Source organism: Hemiscyllium ocellatum, chromosome 9, assembly GCF_020745735.1.
Source record: "Hemiscyllium ocellatum isolate sHemOce1 chromosome 9, sHemOce1.pat.X.cur, whole genome shotgun sequence".
NCBI classification, from domain to species: Eukaryota; Metazoa; Chordata; class Chondrichthyes; order Orectolobiformes; family Hemiscylliidae; genus Hemiscyllium; species Hemiscyllium ocellatum.
This window is the reverse complement of record NC_083409.1, coordinates 54,459,041-54,482,354: the sequence shown is the minus strand read 5'-3', so window position 1 is coordinate 54,482,354 and position 23,314 is coordinate 54,459,041. Positions and strand designations below refer to the sequence as shown.

The window sequence follows — 23,314 nt, the reverse complement described above, 5'->3', positions numbered from 1 at the left end:
TGTAAGTACTCATATGTGGCATTTTACTACTTCCTGCTTGCCAACCAGATAAAGATCCATTATGTTTAGATTCACAGAATTCCTACAGTGTGGAAACAACAGGCCATTTGGTCCAATAAATCCACATCGACCCTCTGAGGAGTATCCCACCCAGACAGTTTCCCTGACTAATGCACCTAACATTACTGAAGACTGGGCAATTTAGCTTGGCCAGTTCACCTAAACTGCACATCTTTGGACTGTTGGAGGAAACTGAAGCACCTAGAGGAAACCCACGCAGATACAAGGAAAAGGTCCCAACTCAACACAGACAGTCACCCGAGGCTGGAATCGAACCTGGGTCTCTGGTGTGAGGCAGCAGTGCTAACCACTGAGCCATTTAGTCTCTGCTTACTGTTCATTAATTAAGTCTTTAGCCATATTGATAAGTAACCCCTACATAATGTGCTCTTATCTTGTGCAACCTTTCATGTGGCACTTTATCATGTGTTTTTAGGAAATATAATTACACTGCATTTACCAGTAAAAATTATTTACAGTGAATGTTACTTTGTCAAAAAACTTTAAATTAGTTAAACGTTACTCTCCTTTCATAAACTAAGCGTAAGCCGGATCGCATTGTGATTTTCTAAGGATTCAGGCTACTCTCAGTAATAATGGATTGTTGCACCTTAGTTATTTACAGCTATTGGTTGTGATATAGTTAAGCCTGCAGCCTGTTTGTGCACAAGAAGCTCCCATTAACAGCAATGTAATAGTAACAATATAATCTGTCATCCACTGAACTCCAGGTACGCATTATTTAAATGCTGTGAACAGGTAGAAGTGGGTTAGCTAAGTTGGCTGCAGAGCTGGTTTATGATGCAGAATGAAGCCAACAACATGAGTTCAGTTCTAGCACAATTGAGGTTACCATGAAGGAATAACTTGCTCAATGTCTTCCCCTGCTTGAGGTGTGATGATCTGCAGATTAAACCATCTTCAGTAGTGTATCTCTTGTGAGGGAGCAGCCCTTGTCCTTTGGGACAATTGTAACTTAAATTTTAATATGAACAGATACAGAAAATAATCAAATAGACTGCTGGCCTTTATAAAAAGAGAGCTAAGATATGAGGGTGATTTCCCTATTTACAAGCATCTGGTGAGATCACACCTGGATTGTTGAGAATAGTGCTCAGATTACACATTGGAAATGTATATTAGTTTTGGAGGAGATAGAGTACAGATTTACCAGAATGATGCCTGGACTCCAAGGGTTAAGTGTAAAGATTGTAGGTTTTTTTAAAAATTCAGAAGATTAATGGCTTTGGGGTTAGAGTTTATGGATTTGGTTGAAGTTTTCAGGATATTGAGGGGGAGATAGAGCAGATAGAGACAAGCTGCTTTTGCTGGTGGGTGAGAATGTCTTGGGAACAGTTTTGTAAATAGTCACATCTTTCAAGATTGAAGTCACAAATAGTTTGCCCAAAGATTGGTAGAAGTAGAAATTCTCTTCCACAAATAGCAATTGATGCAAGGTTAATTATTGTATATGAGAGATTTTTGCTGACAGTAAGCTTTATGGAGTTAGGTTTAGCTATTTTGGTGCCTCACCACCACCACCACCACCCTCCTTTAAGACATTCCTTGGAACTTAGAAATAGGAGAGGAATGGGCCACACAGCCCCTTGCCCCAGTTTTGTTTGTTAGTCTGTTCCAGTCTGATCTTCGATTTTATTTCCACTTTCCCAACTTAACCCAATATCCTTTCATTCCGAAAATCTATTGATCTCAGTCTTGAATATACTCTGGGATAGCGAATTCCAACAATCCAGAAGTCTTTGAATAAAGCAATTTATTCTCATCTGAATCCAAAATGCTTGTGACCTTCTAGTCTGTGCAAATGGCTAAAAATTTTCTTTGTATCACTGCAGTTGAATCTGTCTTCTAAACTTGAAAGAATTTAGACCTGTTCAACTTAGTCTTTCCTTAAAGACAACTCTCATTCGAGGGAAAAACATTTCTTTGATCTATTAGAACACAGGGATAGCAAACTAGACTAAAAACTTCATTATCACTAAATTCGCAACACAATGAGTGAACTTAAAACATCCTGACCCTAAAATTGCTCAATTGTTCATAACCAGACTTTACAAATAACAAATCTTGGACACAGAGTTCATAACTTAAATAAAAATGAACAATTATTATGAATGTCAGTAAAACAAAAATCAACCATAAGGCAATCTAATTAGTATCTATGATCTTAGCCCAAATCTCTTCGATCATAAATTGTTATCAAATAAAATAGTTGCAGTTTGCTAGTTTGATACCATTTCAATGATGAATACTTGATCTTCATGAAATCCTTGTATGATGGGTGGTATTACAGGCACATGATTGTCTTGCTTGAATTCCAAAGTCACCAGTTAATTCAAACAGTTTTCTGCTGATGTCTGGAGATTAATTTATTTCTTTTGACTTTTTGATTCTTTTCTCAGAACTTTCAGCAACTCAATAACTGGAGAACAACTGGAGAGAGCAAAAACCAAAATTGGCTCCCGTCCAAAATTTTTAAAAACGAAATCTAGTCAACACTAGTTCACTCTTTGTTTTCTCTATTTTCCAACAATCTCTGTGGTTGGCTAATAAGCACTGTTCATCTCTTGATTGATCAATTAAACATCCAACCAGCTGTACCCCTGAGCATAACAACATCTCCGTTCGCTTAGAGCAGAAATTAACCTGCATTATTTTTTCAGGCCAGTTGCCTTCAGCAAACATCTGTCTTTTGTTATTTCCTCGTTTTAAAGCAAACTGCTGTTCAAAGTTCAATTCTAAACTTCAACCCTCGGTTTGAAAGCAAAAGTGAGAAAAATAAAAGAAAAATAATGATGGCCTGGACAGACCAAACCTTTATCAATCTGCTACCTTCTCCTTAGGCATGCTGCCAATTTTACAATTATATTCTGAATTCGAAAGTATCTTTAATGTAATGTATGACAGGTTACCAATTTCAAAAGAATAATTTCATAACAATTTGCCACCAAGCCACATGTTATGAATTGTTATGAGCATGTTATTGTCACATACTCACATGACTACAGTGAAAAGTTTACAAGTCGCCACTTACGGCACCATCTTGTGTACGAAGGTACCTAGGTTCAAAATCTGAGAGCTGACCAGGAGCTTAGTGAATGATGTCAGTTTTAACAAGAACCTTGAGAATTGATAGGGTGAAGAAGGTGAGGGAGGCAATTCCAGAGAGCTGGCTGCTGCAACTTAACAAATGAATCGAAAAAAAAGTGCTATCTTTTTACTGTTGGTGATGACCTCACTTTTAATTTCTGGAGGCCCAATTTGCTCTGTATTTAGCTGAATTGGATCACCGTATTCTGCCTTTCTCTGACGTTAATTGATGCGCTATTTGGCTTTGCAACATTTGTCTACTGCGCTGAATAATAATTGCAAATTTTATTCATCAGTTTTGATGAATCCCTGAGATCCTTCTTGGGGGTGGTATGTGAGATTGGATAGTCGTTGTGCACCTTCAAGAAGTTGCTTGTGTTCCTGTTGTAAAAGCAGTGTTCTTAAATCCCATAATACTGGCAGTTGGTAATAGTAATAGGTCAGATTATTCCACTGAGTGCTTCATTGGGTGGAAAGAGTGTTGCATAGTCTGAAAATCTCCTGGGATGCATTCAAAAATTCTTGTCAGAATCTTTAGAGATTTCAAAGGAAATGAACTTTCATCCAACCATCGTGGCTTTTAAGTAAAAGCCAGCTCATTGCTGACAGATCAGCACAGGGAATTCTTTCAGTTAGTTATTAGCAAATATTTTGTTGAAACATTTGCTATTATGGTGATTAATCTTCATAATGCAAGTCTGATGGGCTTAGTCTAACACTATTAATCTCCCATCATCTTTCATCGCTTAATTAAATAATTCAGGTAATATTTATCCATCGTAATGATATTAAAATAGAAACAGGCAGATCTTGGAAACTCTTAACCTTAATCATCATCATTTGCATCGAAGCATTTTTATGAAATTAATAAAATATGTAATTTATTTTCTTATTTTGTAAAATACAATTGATTAGTATTTAATGTATTCTTAGATTAGATTTTGTATATGGCATGTTAAAATTTACCAGCGCTTTGGTCAATATAAAAGTTTGTGTGGCATCTTTAATATAGTAAATAAAATTGTAGGGTGTGTTGCGACAGTGTTATAAAATAGAATTTCATGAGACACTAGGGAAGACGGTCAAAAACTTTATGGTAGGCAGAAGTTTTAATATCTTAAAGGGGAACCAGGTAGTGTTGAGATGATTAGAGAGGGAGTACTAGAGATTACAACTTTGGCATATGAAGTTAAAAATCACAACGAGGAGAAAGTGAGGTCTGCAGATGCTGGAGATCAGAGCTAAAAATGTGTTGCTGGAAAAGCTTATGATGAAGGGCTTATGCCCGAAACGTCGAATTTCCTGTTCCTTGGATGCTGCCTGACCTGCTGCGCTTTTCCAGCAACACATTTTCAGCAGTTAAAAATCACAACACCAAGTTTTGGTCCAACAACTGAAAATGTGTTGCTGGAAAAGCACAGCAGGTCAGGCAGCATCCAAGGAGCAGGAGAATAGACGTTTCGGACATGAGCCCTTCTTATAGTCCAACAGCTTCCAACTAGTTACCTGATGAAGGAGCAGGGCTCTGAAAGCTAATACTTCCAAATAAACCTATCGGACTATAAACTGGTGTTGCATTATTTTTTTAACTTTGTCCACCCCAGTCCAATACCTCCACATCTTGGGATATGAAGGCATCGACATCAAAGGGCTACTGCAGAAGCTGGAATCCATTCTGAAAACAAAGTGCTGGAGATCACAGTGGCTCAGACAGCATCCATGGAGAGAGAGCATGACAATGTTTTGAGTCTGCTTATTTGGAAGTACACGCTTTTGGAGCGCTGCACCTTCATAAGGTAGCTAGTGGAGTAGGATTATACGACACAGACTTTATAGCAAAAGATCATGGTTTCATGCACTGATGCAATATGTTGAACATACAGATTGCTGTTAGGTCTTTTGTCTTTCAGACTGGGTTGCAGATTTTGATTCATTAATATATAAATCCAAAAACTTTTTTTTAAGCCATGTTCTTGAGATAACTTAATGTTTTATACTAAAAAAAAGTGACATCTCAGCTCAGACAATGCATTAGAAATGTGAGGTTAGAATTTGTATGTATTCTAATCTTGAGTCAGACTGATTCTATTTCCACTGTAGGAGTTTATAAAAGGTCACACGGATAAATATATTGACTGCATTACAGATTGTGCTTTTTGAACAAAATAGAATGTATCAGTAAATTTGTCCCATAGGCGTGTGTGTGAGAGAGAGAGATGGAGCTTATACCTGTGAGATGGTGTGCTGATGGGTGAGTATGTGGGGTGTGTGTGTGTGTGAGAGAGAGAGGGTCTGTGTGAGCATGTGGGAAAGAGTGCGGTCACCTGTTGTGTGACATAATCCCAAGGTCCTGATTGAGGCCATCCTCACTGCTACTGAACTTGGCTATCAGCCTTTGTTTGGTCACTTTGCATCGTTGCGTTTTCCGAAGTCCAACTTGGAGGATGGTCACCTGAATATCCAAGGCTGAATCTCCCTGACCGCTGAAGTGTTCCTCCCCAACCGACCCCAACTCCACCTCTTTTCGCCCCCCCTCCCTCTACCCATCCTCCCTCTCACCCCTCCCATGTCCTCCTGCTCCCCCCCCCCCCCCCCATTCTGTTCCTCCCCCTCTCCATCACTCTCTGTGGTTCCTCCCCACTTAAACCCCCCCCACCCGCCCCCACACCGTGTCTCCACTCCCGAGGCTCCCAGCCGCATTACTGATGAAGGGTTTTTGCCTGAAATGTCTATTTTCCTGTTCTTTGAATGTTGCCTGACCTGCTGTGCTTTTCCAGTACCACTCTATTCTTGATTCTAATCTCCAGCATCTGCAGTACTCACTTTCACCCAATTAAAGGAACTGTTGTAGACTTGAAGTGAGTATTAGTCAGATCAATTTGCTCCAAGAACTGGTACAATTATATGAACAAAGGTCAGTTATGAAATTATATATTGGTGCAAATGTGGAAAGCCGTACTTTATTTCATTACTTCTAGTCAAGCGCATATCTGCCGAAATACCTTCTCTAAATACATTAGTTTATTGTTATTTTTTAATAAACTAATCAATTAAAAATTGAAATGAAATCTGTTGCTTTGCAACTTCTAAACATGAGAATTCTAAGTTAGAAAAGAATGGATTCACTGGCTAGTTATTATCAAAGACGTGTCCAGAAAATGAAGATGCTCTTGAGGCGTAAGGAGTGTAGTCTTAGCTATAAAAGAAGATGGAAGTTAAGAACCTAAAACAATATTATAAACCATTTTAAAATTCAAAGCAAACTGTGCCTCTTAGTTCCTTGGAGAAATTGGAGGAATGCAGCAAAGGACAAAGATATTCAGTTCAAGTCACAAGGGATATGACTATGAACTGCAGGTTATGTAAATTGCATGGGGATTTTTGGGCACGAGAATCAAACTGCATTAAAGTAGAATGTCCACATTGATTAAAGGGGTAACGGACATTACTAAGGAACCAAAAAGAAAAAAAAAAGGTTGAATTCAAGCTCAAAATAAAAACAAAATTTAAGAAGTTATCTATTTAACTCTGTAAAACTATTTTATAAACAAATGCAGTTGAAAACTAAGGGAAGTAGTTGATTCAGCTTAGGAGGAAACTCATTTGTAGTTTGATCGTGCACTTCCTGAGGGTGTGCATATTTGTGAGGAAATAGAATAGTCTGCTATTCTCAACTCTTGATTTTCACATTTCTTTCGTGATGATTTTATTTGCTTGAAATTTGAAAAGACAGGAATTTTGGGCTCGATTCGTTTCATAATTATTTGTTGTTCGTGCATAATGGTGGATTACATTAAACTGATGTCTCCAAAAAGCAGGATTTTAGTAACCTGTAAAATGCATGTAGCAAGGAGATTATGCCAGTTCCCGTGAGGTATTGTAAGCGGCAATGATAGTTTGAAGTCCTTTGTCATCTCCATATGTTGCAAATCAAAGCCTTCAACCTTACATTTGTGCACACAGTCCTGTTGGTTGCTCTTTGTTTTACTTTTAAATTTAATCTCTAGAGGCCTAGAGGAAAGGTTCTGTTTATTTAAGATGGGTAGAGCAATTTCGTGGTTTTTATTCTATTTTCTTCATGGGATGTGGGCATTTAGAATTAGACATTTTTAAAAGTCAAAACCAAATATGTAGTCAAAGCAAGAAGTCTTTTCTTGGAATAACATACCTTTTTTTCTATGATGTGCATTGTGTTCAATTTGAATTTATTCCAAGCTTGCAACGGATCCTTGCTTCCTTCAGAAATGATAGACTGGTTCTTGATCTCATTTTAGGCTTTAATTGTCACGTTAAAACACATTCAGTAGTGTCAGAGCAAACAACACATTGCAAAGTCTTTTGCTAACAGACATTAACTTCTGTGAGTTCCTTACAGGAAAAATATCATTTATAATTATAGTCATACAAATATGACTGCCACAAGAACATAACAGAGCAGTGGCGTTAGGGGTTAGGGGTTCAATCATTTAAGACTAAATTGTTCATCAATTGGCAACTGTTAGAATCCTTCCAAACAGGTACTTACCCAGCAATGATACCAGATTTTTAAATTTTGTTTTTGCGACTCAAGTGACCTTGGAAAGGTTAGCACTTATCATTGCATTCATTTAGTTGCAAAAAAACCCACATTACTGTTCTCGACTGAATTCATAACACTATTGAAGGAAAAGGAGCACGATACAAATGTCAGTATTTAGAGATCAGTATTTGACCCCATCAGGATAATTTGCAATACTGGTGAAGCATGTATATCGTATTTAGGATCATAGAGATATGCAGCATGGAAACAGACCCTTCCATTTAAGTTATCCATGCCGATCAGATATCCTAAATTGGCCAGCATTTGGACCTTATCCCTCTAAACCTTTCCTATTCATGTACCCCTGCTGAAAATGTGTTGCTGGTTAAAGCACAGCAGGTTAGGCAGCATCCAAGGAACAGGAAATTCGACGTTTTGGGCATTATCCCTTCATCAGGAATAGTTGGAATGTAGTTCGGAGTCCGTGTGGGATCAGTCGGTTCCGTAGGCAGGTGCTGAGGAAGGAGATGTGGCTGTGGTAATGAGTCTGTTTGAGAACGTAGCTGAAGAGTTTCTGTGCAGAGGAGATGACCTGGGGGGTGCAGTGAGAGAGAGACTCACTGAAATCCTTGTAGAGGGAGGAAGAGAGCTTCTTCAAGGAAGGCATCCTTGCAAGAGGATTCGCAGTAGGTTAAAATCTTCAGGTAAAAAATGAGGTCTGCAGATGCTGGAGATCACAACATCTGCAGACCTCATTTTTTACCCTATTCATGTACCCATCCAGATGTTGTAATCATTACCAGTCTCCTCCTCCTCTTCCTCCTCCTCTGGCAGCTCATTCCATACATGCACAACCATCTGTGGAAACGTTGCCCCTTGAGTTCCTTTTAAATCTTTCCCTTGTCACCTTAAACTTTGCCCTTTAGTTTTTGACTTCCTTACCCTGGGGAAAAGACCTTGAGTATTCATTCTAACCATGCACCTCACGATTTTATAAATTTCTATAAGGTCACCCCGCAGCCTCTGCTTCAGGGGAAAAAAAAACCCAACCTGTTCAGTCTCTCCCAATAGCTCAAATCCTCTAACCTGGCAACATCCTTGTAAATGTTCTCTGAATTGTTTCACAACATCTTTCCCCTCTCAGGGAGACCAGAACTGAATGTGTTATTCCAAAGTGGCCTAGCCAATGTCCTGTTCAGCCACAACATGACTTCCCAACTCCTCTACGCGATGCTCTGACCAAAAAAGGGAAGCATGCCACTATCTACCAGCGATTCTACTTTCAAGGAACTATGAACCTGCATCCCAAGGTCTCTTTTGTTTGACAGCATTCCCCAGGACCTTACCATTAACTGCATAACTCCTGCCCCCAAAATGTTGTACCTCACATTAAATTAAACTCCATTTGCTCATCTGAAGAGGATCCCGTCATTCTCTGAGGTAACCTCCTTCGTTGTTTGCTACACCATTAGTATTGGTGTAAACTGCAAACTTACTAACCATGCCTCCTATATTCACATCCAAATCATTTATATAAATGACAAATAGAAGTGGACCTAGCACTGATCCTTGTGCCATACCTCTAGTCACAAGCCTCAAGTCCATAAAACAATCGTGCATCACCACTTTCTCTCCTATCCTCGTGCCAATTTTGTATCCAAATGACTAGTTCTTCCTGTATTCCATGTGATCTAACCTTGCCTACTAGTCTACCGTACGGAACCGAGTCAAACATGTTGTTGAAGTCCATATAGACAGGATCCACTACTCTGCCTTATCAATCTCCTTTGTCACTTCAAAAAATGTTTGATACACCTATCAGTAATTCAAAAGCATCAGTCATTGGAATCTACAGTCATAATGACTACATCACTTATTAATTCCAATTTATTCTGAAAGCAAAGCTTTGCAGATCGTAATTGGAAAGCATTATTTTTAAAGGAATCTTAAATTTGGAAAGGGCATTTGGCTGCGGTAATATATAGGTTAAACTCATCTAATTTACTGCCAGTGTTTTGCAACAATAGCTTGTATTATTTTAATTAGTAAACTTTTTACTGTTGCAGTTGCTATTTTTTCTTTCAATTATGGCTTAATCACTCACAGCCTTAAATTTATTCAAGTCCCGGAATAAAAATCTGCTTCACTTTTGTTTTTAGATAGACTTAATAAAAAAAAGTAGTGACCTGACAGATTCTTGGCTGTATGATAAGTTGCATGCTCCTTTTCAATGTTGAAAAATACCCTATACATAAGGACACTGAAAGTCTGTTTTCAATGCCAATTTAAAATGCAGGCCTTTCCAAGAGTTTTCTTCAGATTTCATTTTCTCACACTAAGTATTGACTTTTGGCAGATACAGATCAAAGTTTAATATGCTGACCTCACTAAGGTTTCTTTGGAAGCAGAATAATGCCTCTCACAACGTGATCATCTGGTTGCAAAATTGGTACAAAATTTAGTGCCTCACATTCCTACTTAATTATTCAAAAGGTTGTAGTTTTTGTGGGTATGCTTGCCAAACTGGGAAGTTGGTTTACAGATGTTTGTTCTCTTTCACGGTGACATCCTTAGTGCTGTGGAGTGTTCTGTGAAGCACTGCTGTATTGTGTTGGTTGAAATTGATATGGTTTCATTCTTGGTTGCAGTTGTTCCGAAGTTAGTTTTTGTGCTATCCAGGAAGTATTTTAAAATGGATTAAAGGGACTGAATTCAATGTAAGATCAGGTACAGGAAAAAAAAATCTAGACAGAAAAATTAAATTAAAAGATGGGACATAAGAAAAGCTTTTTTTCCTGAAAAATTTAAAAACCATGACGCGATTAGTCTCCATACTTGTCATTGATTTATTTTTAGTGTCAAATTGAATGGCAATCGTTAATATCACATTACAAAAAGGATAGTTAAACTTGTAATCATCAACATTAATTTTCTGTGGTTGGTTTAAGGGCAATTGGTGCAAGATCCCATGGGAGTGTAACAAAGCAGAGTGGCTGAAACTAAGATGACACTTTCAAAAGTAGAACAATAATTGAACTTTTCATTATTTGTCACATAAAATCGCTGCACAGCTTATCCATAAATTATGATGAGAGTCATTAGCATTGCTGAGTTTGTTACCAAATTCTGACCCATTAACTCTGCAAACTTTTCGTAGAAGATGCTCACTACATTTTCTCCTTTTCAGCATCCGTTTGAAAAGTCTGAATGCTAACACTGACATTGCATCTCTGGCACGAAAGGTGGTTGAAGAATGCAAGCTCATTCATCCAAGTAAGCTGGCAGAGGTGGAACAGCTGCTTTATTATCTTCAGAACCGCAGAGAAAGTCCTCCAGGAAGAGGTAAGTCACTTATGAAACTCATGGTGCATTGTTTGCCCATTGTTTTCAAGTAATTAGAAACCTGCATAGATCTATCGTGGATATATTGCAGATTATAATTTACAGTTTTAGTTCTTTTGTAAAACTGTAAAATTTAGTATGTAAAGAGAAGTTACATTTTCCATTTGAGTTGGATCTTTGCACAAAGGTATGGTTTCATTTTATGTCGTGGTTTAAACCAATTTGATTAATAATAATTCTCTCTTTATCTACTTCTGAAGCACAGTAGATCAATTGGTGAGTGCTGGTGATGCTATATGAGTGACATAGGAGCAAATGAGCCTTTTTTTTGTAAAGCCACATATCAGCAGAGACCGTTATTAACCCAAGGGGCTTCAGTGGATCGCTCGGTTTACCATAAGTGTAATTTTCCCACGTGAGTTACAAAATGATGGTGAATGAGTTAAACGGTGTAATGTTTGTCATAGGTTGAGTGAGTTAACTTGCCTTTCTTATTATCTTGGCTGAAAATGTGTTGCTGGAAAAGCGCAGCAGGTCAGGCAGCATCCAAGGAGCAGGAAATTCGACGCTTCGGACATAAGCCCTTCATCAGGAATGAAGGGCTTATGCCCGAAACGTCGAATTTCCTGCTCCTTGGATGCTGCCTGACCTGTTGCGCTTTTCCAGCAACACATTTTCAGCTCTGATCTCCAGCATCTGCAGACCTCACTTTCTCCTTTCTTCTTATCTTCCCAAGTGAAAGTTGCGCTAATGGCTACTAGGCAAATTCCATTGTAAATCTCAGCACTGGCAGGACCTTCTGGGTCTTAGTTAATGGCCAGCTGGATACAATGTAAGGTGCGACAAGCCGAGAATTGTCCATCAGCCTGTGACAGTTGCGTCAAGCCATAAGTCTGAAGAAATTCAAACTGGCCCAAGGTTTACAGTGACTGTCCTCCATGCACTGTTGGAGTGGGTTACAGAGATGGTCAGCCCCTTCATGACTGACCATATCAGGGGGCCAGTCCACCAGATTTGCCTAGCCGGGGCAGAGATGGCAATGTGATTACTTGTCCATTTTCATTGAGACCACAGCAGCAGTGTCACAAGGTCAGTGGTCTACTGGGCTGCCCAAGGCTAAATGACACCGTCTTCTCTGTTGCCTAATACTTGTACATCCATTACTGTAACTCTGCCACGAAGCTGCATTTCCTTATGTATGATGAACTGTAAAGCTCAGCATCATATACACAGATAAATGTCTTGTGCACTTCATTAGCTACTAACTCGTCCTGCCCTCATTGCTTCTGAAATACTCATGCAAGGATTCATTGCATTGCCCAATTCGTTATGATCACAAACAATTGGAGATGATTGAAATGCAAACATTTGTTTGCAAATCATTGACTGCCTCAGCCATTTCAAGTTTTCCCAGCTCCTAGTTAGTGGGGTGTATCTTTGACAGGTTTGAAATAGCATAGATCTTTGCAAGCTCTTCCTTCCTTGCCCTCCACCCCTCACCACCCACCTTGCTCCCACCCCCTCCACCTTGCCCCCAACTTCTGGCTTTAGCAAAACGTCTACTCCAAGCTCTGGCCTTTCGCTAGCTTCTCCCAGGCATTACATGTCACTCTGCTGGACAATTGCTAATTTTTTCTTGTGTGCCATCCTGTAACATGAATTCCACCTTAATAATAAAAGAATAGCAAGCTTGCTGTTGTTTGTCAGGAAGGCAGCTGCTACGTGGAGAGTTAAAATTCTTTGGGGTGTATGCCTTGGCCCATTGCGAGGATGAGACTGTGTTGGCAAATGACTTTTTACATGGAGTATTTTTGAACTCCTGGATTTCAAGGCAGCAATCAGTGGGCATTAGTACTCCTAATGAGTCCTTCATGACTGCATGTCTGAATTGGATTATTTGAAGAATGTTGACTTGAAGATTAACTGTGTATTGAAGGCAGATGGCTAGCATTGTTTAATCACTTGATGAGTGCATGGCCCCTTGGGCTCACATTCCAGTGCTACACTCCGCCTCCTTTGAAGAAACTTAATTACTGCTCCCACTTCAAAATTCTTTGTTTCAGTTTTTGACCTTATTGATTTCGGAAAAATTAGTTGGGAAGTTCCAACTTTGCATTTTTGCGAGTGAACTGCAAACTCTGGTTCTGGTCCACAACCTACCAGTCATTCTTTTTATCCCCGTTTCAATTCTCATTTTTGTGGCACCAGTTACTCTATAACCTCCCTCTTTTTGTTGAGTCACTTTACTATTATTGTGCCCTTTGCACGTATGTGGCCAATCTCTTTCTAGGATTCTATGCTCTTGCTGAATCTGCACTTTCCTCATATTGAGGCTTGAGTGACTATGGCTTGCTGTAATCTTCCATTATGAAGCGCACAGCCCCCACTGATTTTACAGTAGCAGCATAAGGGTGAGTTAATGAGATGGAAAAATGTGCTAATAGGCTTAATTTGATGTCTCCACCGAAGAAAGGCAAACTTAATTGTGAGAATTTCTCTCAACGTTCTGATTATTCTCGCCCAATTAATTCAACTTGTTTTCCATTGTTCTTGCCACCTTGGAAGAAGAATTTATGCCCCATCTGTCCCCTCAGCAATGTATTCAGCACTTCCAATTTAAACAAAAGTATTAAAAATCCAAGCAAGTTAATCTGAGTCCATAGGAAACCCTATCAAATACTTAAAATATTTTTGATAGTTGACTTTTCAAAGGCTGTTTTTCACATGGTAGAAGAGGATAAGGATTTTCAATAGTCAGTTCTTCTATAATGCGATATTGTGTTAGAAACAGTGCTTTAAGTGTCGGCATATAATTGCAATACAGCCAACACATGTTTTACAAGTTTGTGCTGTAGAAACAGCATACCCAATTCGTCAATTGTGTTTCAGCAAATTCGTGTTGACGAAATGATCATCATAACAATGACCTGGCATGCCCTTGTTTGGAAACAAATTGAAATGACCAATGTGGGCCTATAGCTTAGTGGGCTAGTATTTATATCCCAGAACAACTGAACTGTTTAATTATTTGGATATCGTTGGAGGAATGCTGAGAATTTGCTAAGTCCTATTGTCAAAAATGGTGGGTGGTGGCACAAATCTGGGCCTGTTTATAACAGTGACATGTCAGGTGGAAATGTCAAAGGCAAAACATTTAAACTTGGCCTATGCCCATCTGTCAGCAGATCTAGTGTTGTACCAGTCATAGACTACATTGTGAAGACACATTGGTGCTTCAGTTCAGCTATTTTGATTTCTTAGTAGGTCTTTGTTGTTAATACTTTGTGGGGAGTAAGCTGTCAGAGTAAATTGCAGAAGTTATTTATACAATGCTGGATGTCACATTGGAAAAATGGCGAGGCACAAATAGATGGCCCATTTGGCCGAGCCAGGCCAGAACAGATTTCCTGAACCTTGGCTCCATACAGGCAACACAGCAATGTGAACTCATGCTCATTGCTTAAGAGAATAGTGTAAGTTCCCAACTGTGGTGTCTCCTACTGCCGCTGCATTCCTAATGGCTTCCCGTGCTTGAATGGCATCTTGTAACGCAGCCAAAGGTGTTGAGACAATCTCAAACTGCTTAGATGATTGAAGAGGCTGACACTCCTGCACTTCTGTCCTATGTGTCACTTACCTGCCTCACTTGCAGCCACACCTGCCTGTCTCTGACCATTGACCATATCAGAACATCCTATCGTCAGAGTGTGACTTTCTTCTGCCATAAAGAATCCACATAACTTTCCACTTGCCTGATGCATCGTAGTGTCTATAATTCTGTCATCAGCTCAAACTCTGAGCCAAAGCTGCTTGAGCTTCACACATTTACTGCAAATATGTTTGCTCCAGAATGCAGTGGTATCCTTGAACACTCTCGGTAGATTTGATATATCACCTGTGTTGCCATTCTTAATGAGTTTTTAATCAATTACAGTATTTATCATTCAATTATTTGTTACTTTTATGTATTATGTTAACTTTGCCACTAATATGTATACTGTGTAAAATGAGAATCAAATAGACTTCAACTAATTAAGAAATAGTGTTATTAAACTTGAAAGGGTTCAGAAGAGATTTAAAAAGGTGTTGCCAGGTTTGGATGGTTTGAACTACAGGGAGAGGCTGAATAGGCTGAGCTATTTTTCCCTAGAGTGTCGGAGGCTGAGGGGTGACCTTATTGGGATTTATAAATCATGAAGGGCGTGGTGAATAGCCAAAGTCATAGAGATGTACAGTGCAGAAACAGACCCTTCGGTCCAACTCATCCATGTTGACCAAATATCCCAACTGGATAAAGGCATATTACTGCGGATGCTTGAATCTGAAACCAAAAGAGAAAATGCTGGAAAATCAAAGCAGGTCTGGCAGCATCTGTAAGGAGAGAAAAGAGCTGACGTTTCGAATCTAACTGACCCTTTGTCAAAATTGAATCTAGTTCCACTTGCCACCATATCCCTCCAAACCCTTCCTATTCATATACCCATCCAAATGTCTTTTAAATGTTGCAATTTCCTAGCCTCCCTCTGGCAGCTCATTGCATATATACATCACCCTCTGCATGAAAAAGTTGCTCCTTAGGTCTATATCTGTCCCCTATCTATTTTATATCTGTCCCCTCTCATCCTAAACCTATGCCCTGTCATTCTAGATTCCTCCACCCCAGGGAAAAGACCTTGTCTGTTTATCCTATCGGTGTCCTTTATAATTTTATAAACCTCCATAAGGTCACCCCTCAGCTTCCGACGCTCCAGGGAAAACAGCTCCAGCCTATTCAACCTCTCCCTATAGCTTAATTCATCCTCCCTGGCAACATCTTTGTAAATCTTTTCTGAACCCTTTCAAGTTTCACAACATCCTTCCTACAGGAGGGAGACCATAATTGCACACAATATTCTAAAAATGGCCTAACCAACATCCTGTACAACCGTAACATGATCTCCCAACTCCTATACTCAATGCTCTGACCAATAAAGGAAAGCATACCAAACACCGCCTTCACTATCCTATCTACCTGAGACTCTACTTTCAAGGAGCTATGAACCTGCACTCCAAGGTGTCTCTGTTTGGCAACACTCCCTAGGACCTTGCCATGAAGCGCTTTAGGGAACATCTCCAGGGCACCCGCACCAATAAACCCCACCACCCCGTGGCCCAACATTTCAACTCCCCCTCCCACTCTGCTGAGGACATGCAGGTCCTGGGCCGCCTCCACCGCCGTTCCCTCACCAACCTACGCCTGGAGGAAGAACGCCTCATCTTCTGCCTCGGAATACTTCAACTCTAGGGCATCAGTGTGGATTTCACCAGTTTCCTCATTTCCCCTCCCCCACCTTACCCCAGTTCCAACCTTCCAGCTGAGCGCCAATCTCATGACCTGTCCTACCTGCCAATCTCCCTTCCCACCTATCCGCTCCGCCCTCCTCTCTGACCTGTCACTTTCATCCCCACCTCCATCCACCTTTGTACTCTTGACTACCTTCTCCCCAGCCCCACCCCCTCCCATTTATCTCTCCACCCGGGAGGCTCCATGCTTTCGTTTCTGATGAAGAGCTTTTGTCCGAAACGTCGATTTTCCTGCTCCTTGGATAGTGCCTGACCTGCTGTGCTTTTTCAGCACCACTCCAATCTAGACATTAAGTGAATAAGTCCTGCTGAGATTTGCTTTCCCAAAATGCAACACTTTTACCTAAATTAAACTCCATCTGCCACTCCTCAGCCTATTGACCCATCTTATCAAGATCCTGTTGTAATCTGAGGTAACCTCCTTCGCTGCCCAGTGCACCTCCAATTTTGATATCATCTATAAACTTAGTAACTGTACCTCCTATGTTCACATCCAAATTGTTTATATAATTGACGAAGAGTAGTGGACCTAGCACTGATCCTTGTGACATTCTGCTGGTCACAGGCCTCCAGTCTGAAAAACAACCCACCACCACCACCCTTTGTCTTCTATCTTCGAGCCAGGCCTTGTTCCCAGGATCAGAGAGTCCAAAGACTAGCGGGCATAGATTTAAGGTGAGAGGGGAAAAGATTTAAAAGGAACCTGAGGGGCAACTTTTTCACAGAGAGGGTGATACACATATGGAACGAGCTGCCAGAGAAGGTGCAGGATGGTAGAATTACAACATTCAAAAGGCATCTGGATTGGTACAAGAATAGAAATGGTTTTGAATGATATGAGCTAAACAGAGGCAAATAGGACTAGATGAATTTGTGGGATATCTAATCAACATGCATAAATTGAACTGAAAGGTATGTTTCAATGCTGTTTAACTCCACATCTCTATGACACACCTGATAAACAAGTATCTGGGTCAAGTCTTGATCTGATGTTTGATTTGACCTTCTTGCCTTCAAATCCTTCCTTTTCAATTCCAGCAAATGAGTTTAAGACTTGAGTTTTTTGAAGAAGAAACAAAGAGGATTGATGAGGGCAGAGCGGTAGATGTGATCTATATGGATTTCAGTAAGGCGTTCAACAAGGTTCCCCATGGGAGACTGGTTAGCAATGGAATACAGGGAGAACTAGCTATTTGGATGCAGAACTGGCTCAAAGGTAGAAGACACAGGGTGGTGGTGGAGGGTTGTTTTTCAGACTGGAGGCCTGTGACCAGTGGAGTGCCACAAGAATCGGTGCTGGGTCCTCTACTTTTTGTCATTTACATAAGTGATTTGAATGCGTGCATAAGAGGTACAGTTAGTAAATTTGCAGATGACACCAAAATTGGAGGTGTAGTGGACAGCGAAGAGGGCTACCTCAGATTACAACAGGATCTTGACCAGATGGGCCATTGGGCTGAGAAGTGGCAGATGGAGTTTAATTCAGATAAATGCAAGGTGCTGCATTTTGGGAAAGCAAATCTTAGCAGGACTTATGCACTTAATGGTAAGGTCCTAGGGAGTGTTGCTGAACAAAGAGACCTTGGAGTACAGGTTCATAGGTCTTGAAAATGGAGTCGCAGGTAGATAGGATAGTGAAGGTGGTGTTTGGTATGCTTTTTTTTATTGGTCAGTGTATTGAGTACAGGAGTTGGGAGGTCATGTTGCGTCTGTACAGGACATTGGTTAGGACACTGATGGACTATTGCGTGCAATTCTGGTCTCCTTCCTATTGGAAAGGTGTTGTGAAACTTGGGTTCAGAAAAGATTTACAAGGATGTTGCCAGGGTTGGAGGATTTGAGCTATAGGGAGAGGCTGAACAGGCTGGAGGTGTTTTCCCTGGAATGTTGGAGGCTGAGGGGTGACCTTCTGGAGATTTTCAAAATTGAGGGGCATGAATAGGGTAAATGGGCAAAGTTTTTTTTCCCTGGGGTCGGGGAGTCCAGAACTAGAGGGCACAGGTTTAGGGTGAGAGGGGAAAGATATAAAAGAGACGTAAGTGGCAACTTTTTCTCTGAGGGTGGTATGAGGAAGTGGTGGAAGTTGGTACAATTGCAACATTTAAGAGGTATCTGCATTGGTATATGAATAGGAAGGGTTTGGAGGGATATGGGCCAGGTGCTGGCAGGTGGGACTAGATTGGGTTGGGATATTTGGTCGGCATGGACAGATTAGACCGATGGGTCTGTTTCCATGCTGTACATTTCTATGACTCTGTCTCTTGATTTTTTTTCAGCCTGGTGAATGAGATGGATCAGGGATTTGTTGAATTGGAAGGAGTTGTCAGATAGGGGTGTGAGTAACTTTAGTTTTGGGGCTGGTATAGGATTTGTTGGAAAGCACTGAATGATGGCACCTGGCCCATTTGGAAGGGAATTGGGCGGTACGTTACAGTAAGGTTGGGTTTGGGGATTTTGGAGCTGAAAATGTGTTGCTGGAAAAGCGCAGCAGGTCAGGCAGCATCCAAAGAACAGGAAGTTCGACGTTTCGGGCATAAGCCCTTCATCAGGATGTCAGTTTCCTGTTCCTTGTATGCTGTCTGACCTGCTGCCCTTTTCCAGCAACTCATTTTCAGCTCTGATACTCCAGCATCTGCAGACCTCACTTTTTCCTTTGGGGATTTTGGGGCTAGCTGAGTGGGGTGGTAAGTTGTATAGTTATTTTGGTGTTAATCTGTCGAACATGAGAGGGTTTCAAATAGGATTTACTCACATTTGGAAAAATAGCAGCTTATTACTGAAAGGCAGCATGATTTTGTGTGGAGAAGGTGGTGTCTCACAAACTATTGAGCTTTTGAGGAAGTGGCAAAAATGTTTGAGGGCAAGATGATAGCTGTTGTCTATATGGACTTTAGCAAGGCCTTTGTTCAAGTCCTCATGACAAGATGATAGAAAAGTTGAAGTAACATGGGATTCATGGTGAGCTGACATGATGGATACAGAACTGGCTTATAGATGAGTAGCAGTGGAAGAGTATTTTTTAGGTTGAAGATCTGCGATCGATGGTGTTCCACAGGGATTCAGTGCTGGATCTCCTATTATTTTCAATATGTAAATAATTTGGTTGAGAACGTAGGTGGCCCTGAATAAGTTTTTGAATGAAACAAAGATTGGGGGAGCCGTGGATAGTAAAGAGGATACCCAGAAGATATAGCAGGAGACAGGCTATAGACTTGGGCAGAGAAATAGCAGGTGGAGTTTAATCTGGACAAATGTGAAGTGATGTAATTTGGAAGGTCTCATGCAGGAGGGAAGTACGAAGTAAATAGCAAAACCCTTAATAGCATCAACAAATAGAGGGATCTGATGTAGTTTCCTGAATGTGGCAACCTAAGTGGATAAGGTGGTCAAGAAGGCATATGTGGCATGCTTCCCTTCATCAGTTTTGACATAGATTATAAAAATTAATAAGTCATGTTGCAGCTGTATGGAATTTTAGTGAGGCCACATGTGGAGTGTTGTGAACAGTCCTGGTTGCGACACAACCAGAAGGATGTGGAGGGGTACAGGAAACGGATTACCCGGATGTTGCCTGGTTTGGAAGTATGAGCGATGAGGAGAGATTGGACAGACTTGGTTTGTTTTCACTTGAATGTTGAAGAATGCAGGGCAACCTGAGAGAAGTTTACAAATCATGAGGCATGGATAGAATCAATTGTCAAGAATCTTAATTATAAGGTGGAAATGTCAGTTACTGGTGGACATGTTGCAGTTGAAAAGGTCTAATTTTAAATGAGATGTGAGGCTGTTTTTTTACACTGAGGGTGGTGCATGCCTGGAGTGCTGTGCCAGAAGTAGTGGTGGGGTGGAGGGAGATACAAAAACAACATCAAAGAGGCCTCTTGGCAGATATAAGAATAAGCAGGGAATAGAAGCATGTGGACAACATAGAGGTAAAAAGTTGTAGTTTAGAAAGGCAGCATATGTTCGTGCTATCTTAGTGAGCTGAAAGGCCTGTTCCTATGTTGTACTGTTTTTTGTTCTAAAGTTTCTTGGGTAACCACCAGATACATACAAAATGTTAGATTTGGAGAGTCTAGAGAGGCAGGCAATCTTCCTGTCAGAAATTCAAATTTCCTGGGCAGTTCCCATATCAGTTGGGCAGTTCCCATATCAGTTGACTCAGTTGGCTGGATGGCTGATTTGCAATCCAGAGTGATAGCAAACAGCATGGTTTCAGTTCCTGCATCGACTAAGGTTACCATTGTCGATGAACCTATCTTTCTTGCCCGTTGTATCTTTAAAAATTAGGGAATGCAAGTAAATTGTAACTTGATTTTCATTTGTGCTCGTATTTTAAGATGAGCAGTTAGTAGAAATTAAATGAACATTGCATTTTGATTAATATAATGAGCGAGCTTTTCCATATCAGCTTCAGGTGCATATAGGAAAAGGGTTGGTGGGCTGAAAGACCTGTTCCTGCAACAATTTCTTCTGACTTAATCAAAATATGCTATCTCGAATCTTGCATGCTCATTTGAGTTAGTTTAGATCCTTAAATGTTGGCTGCTATGTTCATTTATCTCTTAAACTACCCTTTCAGGTAATGTGACATCTTTAAGTGCAACCCATAATGTTAATATTTCTTTATTTTACGATAGCAATACGAGCGTTGGTTATTTTGCTCATTTATTTAAATGAAATCTCTGTAGCACTTAACGCCCCCCCCCCCCCATCAACACTTGTACTAAAAGCAGAAAATGCTGGGACTTCTCAGCAGCTGTGCTAGCATCTGTGGAGAGACAAACTGAAATGATGACTGTGGTGAAGATGGCAGATGGTGAATATGGAGTCTCAGTGTGGTGGAAGAATGAGGACAAGACGCTCTGTACTTTATAAGCAACAGCCTTTTATAATCATCTCTTATTTGGACTTTGAGCCTTACCATAATTGTATTTCTTGCATAAGCTAAGGTCTATTAACTTTGGTTTTCAGAAAAGCGAGAGAAGATCAGCAAACTAAAGGACCCGCCTCCTTTTGAAGGAATGGAAGTGAGTGACAAATAAAGTGCACTGAAGTGAATGAAATTTTCTAACTATATGTTGTACGAATAATTTGCAAAGTAAGAAGAGTCATGCAGAGTTTCTATTGTGATAAAACATTCAACAGTTGTGATTGCTATTCGTCACTTATTGTAGACAATTTGAACTCAATTCTGTATTGATAAATGATCAAAAAATGAAAATGCGCTGTGGCTCAGCCAGTGCCTGAAGGAAAAAAAAGCAACTTTCTCAGAATAAAATTGATACCATGTAGATAAAGCAATCAAATTACTTTTAATTCAAGTATCATTAGATGTTGTCTTTGTGTTATTAAATACATGCAGAATACATTGAGGAGTATGAAATAAAAACAGATAAAAATATTGAACCTTTCACATTCTTTTCAACTGGCTGGTAGAATCAATTCGGATCAATTTATAATGCAAAACTAATCAAATATTGATTAAAATCCAGAGTATTATCTTGATTGTATGTTGTTTATTATAAACATACACTTTAGTTATTTGAACTCGCCTCTGTAGAATAGATTCCAGAAAGTCTGAAATTCAAGTTTCGGTGAAAATGAAATGCTGTTTCAACACTTGTGACAAAACAGCATTTTTCTTTTTGCTAAACTATTCAAAGGATTTTTATGGAACTATCTAGTAAAGCATTTATTTTCTGTTCCTCAATGCCCTTGAAAAATTGATGGTGAGTTGCTGCTTTGAACTGCTGCAGCCTTTTCTGGAGGGACATCCACAATGTTGTTTCGAAGAAATGACTCAAAGTTTGAGTCAATGACATGAAAGGAAAGGCAATGTAGCTCCAAGTGAGGATGGTGTATGGCTTGGAGGGGGGCTTGCAGCTGATGGTGCTTCTATGCATCTCCTGACCTTGTCTCCCCAGGTTACTGACATGGAGAGTGCTGTTAAAGGAGCATTGGTATGTTGCTGCTCTGCATCTTGCAGATAGCCAAAGAGATACACAGCACGGAAACAGATTCTTTGATCCATGTCGACCAGATATCCTAAATAAATCTAGTCCCATTTGCTAGCATTTGGCCCATATCCCTCTAAACCCTTCCTATTTATGTACCCATCCAGATGTCTTTTAAATATTGTAATTGTCCTAACCTCCACCACTTGCTTTGCCAGCTCATTGCATATACACACCACCCTCTGCGTGAAAAAGTTGCCCCTTAGGTGTCTTTTATATCTGTCCACTCTCCCCTAAACCTATGCCTTCTCATTCTAGACTATCCTACTCCAAAGAAAAGACCTTGTCTCTTTATCCTATCGATGTCCTTTATGATTTTATAAACTTCCATAAGGTCACTCCTCAGCTTTTGACACTCCAAGGAAAATAATCACAGCCTTTTCAGCCTCTCCCTACAACTCAAACCCTCCAAACCCTGGCAACATCCCAAAACTCCTGCCCTGATGGGCCTTTTCAAAATGCAGCACCTTAATCTAAACTAAACACCATCTGCCACTCCATGGCCCATTTGCCCATCTGATCAAGATCCCATTGTACTCTGAAGTATCCTTCTTTGCTGTCCACGACATCTTCAATTTTGGTGTCATCAGAAAATCTACTAACCATACCTTCTATGTTCATGTCCAAATCATTTAAATAAATGATGCAAAGCAGTAGAGCCAGCATAGGTATACATGACGGCCACTGTGTTAGCAGTGGCGGGAGTGAATATTTAAGGTAGTGGCTACATTGCCAATCAGCGCAGACTGCTTTGTCCTGAATAGTGTTGAGCTTCTTTGTTGTTTGAGGTGCGCTCATCCACAAAGTGAAGAGCGTGTGCTTTGTAGATGATAGTCAGACTTTATGGAAGGAGAGGGATCTTCTTTTTGTTTTTGTGGTATCTATGTGGTTGATCTGGTTCAGTTTTGTCAATTGTAAATGTTGA

The 23,314-nt window shown here is 40.2% G+C and overlaps 1 protein-coding gene across 2 annotated transcripts in view; it reads left to right on the top strand.

Annotated features, from left to right (window-relative positions):
- Positions 1–23,314, top strand: part of kifap3a (kinesin-associated protein 3a) — a 224,797-nt gene that overhangs the window by 44,290 nt on the left and 157,193 nt on the right. For both annotated transcript variants that reach the window (XM_060829756.1, XM_060829757.1), the window contains exons 3-4: positions 10,875–11,029; positions 21,347–21,402. In XM_060829756.1, coding sequence (XP_060685739.1) covers positions 10,875–11,029; positions 21,347–21,402 — 211 coding nt within the window. The remainder of the gene's footprint in view (positions 1–10,874; positions 11,030–21,346; positions 21,403–23,314) is intronic.